General features: G+C 39.6%; 1 protein-coding gene across 1 annotated transcript in view; it reads right to left on the minus strand.

Annotated features, from left to right (window-relative positions):
• CUNH5orf42 (chromosome unknown C5orf42 homolog) overlaps positions 1-7,799 on the minus strand; it is a 133,102-nt gene that overhangs the window by 17,909 nt on the left and 107,394 nt on the right. Inside the window, 3 exon segments of the mRNA XM_023515013.1 lie at positions 222-407; positions 4,800-4,931; positions 5,716-5,746. Of these exon segments, the coding sequence (XP_023370781.1) occupies positions 222-407; positions 4,800-4,931; positions 5,716-5,746 (349 nt within the window).

Here is a 7,799-nt window from a genome sequence, read left to right on the forward strand (position 1 = left end):
CCTGGGCTGGATTTGAACCTGCCACCTTAGGTGTATGTGGCTGGTGCTTTAGCCACTTGAGCCACAGGCACCGAGCCTTAAGGCAATTTCTTAACTTTTCCTGACTTAAGTAAAATGATGACTTTTCTATCTACCAAAAAATAACATGCAAATTATGTTAATCTTTTTCTCAAATATTTGCCAGGAAAAAAACTGTACACATTCAGTGACAATTCCACTACTCTTGATATTGCACACTTACTGGATTGCTTCTAGGGCAGAAAGGGTTATGTTCTTGCCCTCTCTTTTCTGCCAGTTGATTTAGATACTCTGCCATTCTTTCTTTTCGTTTTCTTTTCATCCAGGCTTGAATCTCTCTTCTCTCCTTCTCAGTTCTTTGAGGATGTCTGCCAGAAGAACGCTGAATTCTGAGAAATTTAATAAGCAAGGCCTTATTTCCTTTAAACTTGTTATGCAGGTAAGAAATATCATGATTAAATAATATTCATTTGAAAAGTTTTTTTTTAAGTGAGAGGACAGAGTTTATTGATGGAAAGATTTATGGAAAAATTGATAAGTAGGCTTGGTAGCTTCGTGTCTGTAGCTCAATGGTTACAGCGTTGGCCACGTACACCAGGGCTGGTGGGTTAGAACCTGGCCAGGGCCTACTAAACAACGACAACCACCACCACAACAACAAAATAGCCAGGCATTGTTGTGGGACATGTAGTCCCAGCTACTTGGGAGGCTGAGGCAAGAAAATTGCTTAAGCCCAAGAGTTTGAGGTTGCTGTGAGCTGTGACGCTGTGGTACTCTACTGAGTGTGACATAGTGAGACTCTATCTCAAAAAAAGAAAAAAGAAAAAGAAAAACTAGTAAGTAAAAGAGGGGCAACAGAACCTCAGCAATGGAGGGGTGGCCCAAGTGGGCAGCCCTCCAAGATTTTGCCCCATCTTGAAAAGTAGTACACACCTCTGATCTCTAGTTAACTCATGCTAGTATGTTCCTTGAAATCCACTGAAAATGGTCTCAAAGTTAGACAACTTCTTTATAGCATTTCCTTTAAACTCTTGTCTTTGTCATTTAACTCCATCTTGCCTGATTTTCCTAAATCTCAAAACATTATGTTACTTCCTACACTGTCTCCTTTCTTTTCTCTTCACCACTTCAAAATTAATGTCTTGAAGGTTCCATTTCAAATGTTTCCATCTTTAATTTATTCCCTGGACTATCTCAATCACTTTTAAAACTTGTAATATAGAGATGACTTCACCTGCTGCCCTGCTGGATCTAGCCCCATGTTTAGGCCTAGGCCATACTTCGTCTGGCCAAAGTTAATGACTAAGCATGGCAGGGAAACTGTGGTAGGCCCATTCCTGTAAGACAGAGGTGACACAATGGGTGACTTTGGCTTAAGGTCTTAGAAGTACGCACCACATCCTAAGAATGTCTCCAGCCTCTTTCCTTCCCTCTCTCCTTCACAAATAGGTCTCAGACCCATATTATGGTATAATGCTTCTCAGGCTTGGCGCCTGTGGCTCAAGCGGCTAAGGCGCCAGCCACATACACCTAAGGTGGTGGGTTCGAATCCCTAGCCCGGGCCCGCCAAACAACAATGATGGCTGCAACCAAAAAATGGCCAGGCATTGTGGCGGACGCCTGTAGTCCCAGCTACTTGGGAGGCTGAGGCAGGAGACTCGCTTGAGCCCAGGAGTTGGAGGTTGCTGTGAGCGTGATGCCATGGCACTCTACCCAGGGGGATAGCTTGAGGCTCTGTCTCAAAAATAAAAAAAATAAAAAAAATAATGCTTCTTCTCATTTCTGCTTTTGTCTTCTTATTCCCCTCACAGGCACTCTCCTTACCCCCAATAAATCTCTTGTACATCTAATCTCTTCTTGACTTCTGCTTCTTAGAGAATCTAAACTATGCAAGTGATACTAGGGGTGGTCTGAGAAAACTGGCAGTGCAAGATGGGGATCCAGGCCAGATGCACCACCCAGTGTGTGAAGAGACATCCTCCCAAATGGAAGATGGGTCACAAATACAAACCATGTGGTTTATTCACTCTGAATGCCTGCTTTCCTTCTGGAAGTCTGGAACTTTGGTACATGCCAAACAACAGCCCCAATAAAACCCTGGGCACTGAGTCTCAAATGAGCTTCGCTGGTAGACAACATTTCACACATGTGGTCACAACTTGTTGCTACAGGAATTAAGGCCCATGTGATTCCAATGGGAAAGGATTCTGGGAAGCTTGTGCCTGATTTCCCCTGGAATTATCTTTTGCTGATATTGCTTTGAACGTTTTTGCTACAATTAGTTATAACCATGGATATGACTATCTGCCAAGTTCTGTGAGTCCTCCTACTGAACCCCTCAACCTGGGGGTAATCTTGGGGGTCCCCCAGCATAAGATCGATGTACTTTACCACTGCAGTCTGACAACTGTCCCCACCTTGAATGGATCCCTCTTCTGTTCCCCTTCAATCTATTTGGCTTTTCTCCAAATAAATCTCTTGCTCATCAAAATTCCATGTGCTTCTCACAAGATTTAAAAGTAACATACCAATGGACATTACCAATTAAATGCTTTCGTGGCACCTTATATCCAAACTGCACTCTGTATCTTGCTAAATGAATCATTATCAAGTCTGCCAAGTAGAAAAGCTGTCATTCTCACCTCCTGACAGCCTTACATCTACTACACTACACCCTCCATTCTGACTATTTCCAGATTACTGAGGCAAGACTTCTAATTGGCTGCCATGTCTAGTTAAAGCCCTTTGCCATCTCCCCTACTACTCATAGAAGGCTGAGCTCAGGGAGTGCCTCTGGTCCCCACCTCCAGTTTGACCCATTTTCCCCTTCCACTGTACAAACTCTAGCCATAACTAATTCCTTGCCCTTCATGCCTTTGCATATCACCTTCTCTCTACTGAGAATACCTTTTATCCTAGGTATCAGCCACATGAGTGTCTACTGATCCTTTGAGAAATGGTTCAAATACCGGAACTGGTATAGCAGACTTCTTTGGCTGACTCTCTTCCTCTGAGGTCCCACAGAACACTGATAAAACTTAATATTACAGCTCTATCCCCAATAGCAAAAACCATATTTAATTTTTATTATAATCTCTGACATTTAATAGACTATTAATAACATGATCATTAACCTAAAAAACCATTAAAGGTAACTAAATGGTGTTAGCTTAGAAATTTAGAGTTTACATGGTCTTGACACAAGGTCATAGATAATATAGCAGATAAACTGCACTAATTATAAATAGTAATATATATGTGTGTGTGTGTGTGTGTGTATGTATATATATATATATATATTTTTTTTTTTTTTTAGTAGAGACAGTGTCTTACTTTATTGCCCTTGGTAGAATGCTGTGGTGTCACACAGCTCCCAGCAACCTCCAACTCCTGGGCTTAGGCAATTCTCTTGCCTCAGCCTCCTGAGTAGCTGGGACTACAGGTGCCTGCCACAATGCCTGGCTATTTTTTTGTTGCAGTTTGGCTGTGACCAGGTTCAAACCCACCACCCTTGTTATAGGGGGCCAGTACCCTACTTACTGAGCCACACGTGCCGCCCAGAAGAAGTATTTTTTTCTTTTTGTTTGCACACTATTTTCTTAACAGTCTTGTAAGTTTGACTATACACTGAATTTTCAGTCAGGTAGTAAGTGGATTTGAACTAGGAAATAAGGAAGTACAGCTGCTATTCTTAAGGGTGACTCTTCTATCTAAGAAGCCAAGAGGTGTATGTATCACAGGGAAGCATCAATAGGGCAGTCAGCCTTCAGTTTATCAGGAACCAGTTTCTGACACAGGGAAGACTGCAAGGAAACATTTTAACCTAATGTTCCAAGGAAAGGCATTTAAAATATATTCTAAGTGGGTGGTGCCTGTAGCTCAAGAGGCTAAGGCACCAGCCACATACACCAGAGCTGTTGGGCTCAAATCCGGCCCAGGCCTGCCAAACAATGACAACTATAACCAAAAAATAGCCAAGCGTTGTGGTGGGCACCTGTACTCCCAGCTACTCAGGAGGCTGAGGCAAGAGAATCACTTAAGCTCAGAAGTTGGAGGTTGCTGTGAGCTGTGATGCCATGGCACTCTACCCAGGGCAATAGCTTGAGGCTCTGTCTAAAAAAAAAAAAATACATACACACACACACACACATACATTCTAAGGGTTAACATTTAGGGTAAAGTACCAGGAACTGCATCATTAATTACTTCTAATAAGAGATAGGATTAAAAGTGTGTTGTATTTAGAACGAAGACACCTGGGGAAAGCTCACAGAATACTGACATATATTGACCTATACTTGTTGGGAGAAAAGGGAAGAATGACACATACACATAACAGATAGGAAGAAAGGAATCTAATTTAAGCTTCAAAATTGTTTTATAAAAATCACATTGAAATGGCCAGGCACAATAGCTCACACCTCTAATCTTAACACTCTGGGAGGCTGAGGTGGGTGGACTGCTTGAACTCAGGAGTTAGAGATCAGCCTGAGCAATAGTGAGTCCTTATTTCTACTAAAAAAAATAGAAAAATTATCCAGGTTTCATGATGGGTACCTGTAGTCCCACCTACTTAGGAGGCTGGGGCAGGAGAAAATCACTTGAACTCCTAGAGTTTGAGGTTGCAGTGAGCTGATGTCACAGCATTCTAGCCTGGGTAACAGAGTGAGATTGTCTCAAAAAAAAAAAAAAAAAAAAAGAATCACATCAAAACATGGCCAATTTTGAACTTGAAATATAAACATTTTAAATGGCTTAAAAAGGAATTATTCAAATATTACCTGGAAATGCTTCTAGCTTGTTGTTTTGTTAAGCCAAGCTCTTCACTGGAAACTCCATCTTTAGTTATAAGGTCATCAATAATGTCTGCAATATCAGTTAATCCAGCCATTTGGAGTGGATCTTCTGAAACACTTCATTTGCAAATGTAATTTGAGAAATATAAATTAGTATCTGCAACTTAATTATTTTAAGCAAAAATGAAGATGTAATAAATGAACACAAAATGATAAACATGTATCTACTGTTCCTTCTTTTTCTATAATCCTAATATTTTTCTTTTGTTTTTCTTTGAGACAGAGTCTCACTATGTCTCCCTTGGTAGAGTGCCATAGCATCACAGCTCACAGCAATCTTAAACTTGTGGGCTTAAGCAATTCTCTTGCTTTAGCCTCCCAAATAGCTGGGACTACAGGCGCGCGCCACAACACCTGGCTATTTTGTTGTTGCAGTTTTCATTATTGTTTTAGCTGGACCAGGCTGGTTCAAACCCACCACCCTCGGTGTATGTGACCGGCGCCCTACCCACTAAGCTACAGGTGCTGCCCTGTAATCCTAATATTTTTCAGTGGAAAAGCCTAACCACCATTAATTGATGACTTAGTAGGTTCTCTCAGAAAAGCAAACATAAGGTCTAAGAGGAAACCACTATAGGTCCTGCCTACTGATTTAATACATACTTAGTAAAAGAAAATGTAGAAATATAGCCTATTGTATTTTAATTACCTGTGCTAAACAATAAGGAATATAACAATCCTCAGTTTTCTTAAAATATCTCATTCCCAGTGGTAACTTACTATATTCCTAAACCAAAAAGGATGTATAGTGTTAAAGTTCACAAACATGTGAACAGAATTTTCAGAACACATATTTACAACCAACTTTCAGTAAAACTATAAATTAACTCAAGATAGTTACCTTTCAAATAATTCATCACTGTCATTCACACCTTTAAAAAAGAAACATTATTATTAATAAGAATTTAAAGTCAATTTTTTTTACTTTCAACACTGACCTGACTTAGAAATTATGTAATGAGAAATCAAAAAATAATTTTTTTTTGAGACAAAGTCTTACTTTATCATCCTTGGTATTGTGCTGTGGCATCACAGCTCACAGCAACCTCCAACTCCTGGGCCTAGGTTATTCTCTCTCTCTTTTTTTTTTTTTACTGTTAAATCATGTTTGTGCACATTAATACTATCACAGGGTACAGTGTATTGTTTCCATATACAATTTGAAATACTTTCATCCAGTTGGCCAACATAGCCTTCATGTCATTCTCATAGTTGTGTTAAGACATTTATAATCCACATTTAGAAAGATTCACATGTACCCTTATAAGATAAATCACAGGCGTGATCCCTGCAATCCCTCTCCCTTTACCAATCCTCCCCCTTCCCCTCCCCCTTTCTCCCCTTTCCCTTTATTCTTGGACAAAAATTGGGTTATAGCTTTCCTATGATGGCTAACAGTTTCATAATAGGGTTGAGTACATTGGATACTTTTTCTTCCATTTTTGAGATACTTTGCTAAGAAGAATATTTTCCAGCTCCATCCATGTAAACATGAAGAAGGTAAAGTCTCCATCTTTCTTTATGGCTGCATAGTATTCCATGGTGTACATATACCACAATTTATTGATCATTCATGGGTTGATGGGCACTTAAGTTATTCTCTTGCCTCAGCCTCCCAAGTAGCTGGGACTACAGACCCGCCACAACACCCGGCTACCTTTTTTTTGCAGTTTGGCTGGGGCTGTGTTTGAACCCACCACCCTCAGTAAATGGGGCCGGCACCCTACTCACTGAGCCACAAGTGCCACCCCAGAAATCAAAATATTTTTAAACCTCCAAATTGGTTTAAAGATATATATGTACAGCATATTTATCAGTATCCATAACTTAATTACATTAACTAAAAATGAAGGTAAACTGATGAACATCTGATAAACTCCTCTTTAATAAGCTACTTGGTGGTACATATTATCTACATTTAAGAGAATTACTTTTCTATGCTGAATATACTATTTGATATCCTGCAGGAGGCATAACTCTTCTTTGCTTAGTACACTGTTTAGAGTACTAGAGTGGAATTAACTTTATATAAAACAAACAAAAATCCTCTAGTGATTTTTTTTTTCGTCTCACAAGACTTAAAAATCATACTCGAAGAGGCTTAAAAATCATTCTTTGGGTAACATTCTTACAAGTAAATGGGTTCTTGGATTTAAATTAGATATTTTAAAAAACGTATTGCTTTTAGAAGCCACTCTGTGGCCCCTGGTAGAGTGCCATGGCATCACAGCTCACTGCAACCTCCAACTCTCAGGTGATTGATTCTTTTGCCTCAGCTTGCCAAGTAGCTGGGACTACAGGCACCTGCCATAATGCCTGGCTATTTTTAGAGATGAGGTCTCACTCTGGCTCAGTCTGGTCTCGAACCTGTGAGCTCAAGCAATCCACCCACCTCAGCCTTCCAGAGGGCTAGAATTACAGGCATGAGCCACCACGCCTAGCCTCTAAAAACAATACGTTTAAAAAATATCTAATTTAAATCCAAGAACACATTTACTTATAAGAATTTGACCCAAAGAATGATTTTTAGGCCTTGTTAGGTATTAACTACATGTCTTCAAAGCAAAACACTTAATGTATTTGATCTTCTATATGTTTAACTCTAAAAAGAAAACCGAATTATAATATATGGAAAAGTGTTCTGACATCTCTTCTCAAAAAAAAAAAATTCCTTATGATTAAGATAAACCAAACATGCCCCTAAGACTTACATATACACATATTTTTGATATGAAATAATTTTGGTTTCTTGAAAACATATTGTTCTGTTTAGTTTATTAACTCCCAAATCAAGAATTTTATCTTTGTGCTTAGAGTCTGGGCATTTGTGAATTCTTTTTTTTTTTTTTTTTTTTTTTTGAGACAGAGCCTCAAGCTGTCCCCCCTGGGTAGAGTGCCGTGGCATTACAGCTCACAGCAACCTCC

This window comes from Otolemur garnettii, unplaced genomic scaffold (assembly GCF_000181295.1).
Source record: "Otolemur garnettii isolate 467f Iridium unplaced genomic scaffold, OtoGar3 scaffold00063, whole genome shotgun sequence".
NCBI lineage: Eukaryota > Metazoa > Chordata > Mammalia > Primates > Galagidae > Otolemur > Otolemur garnettii.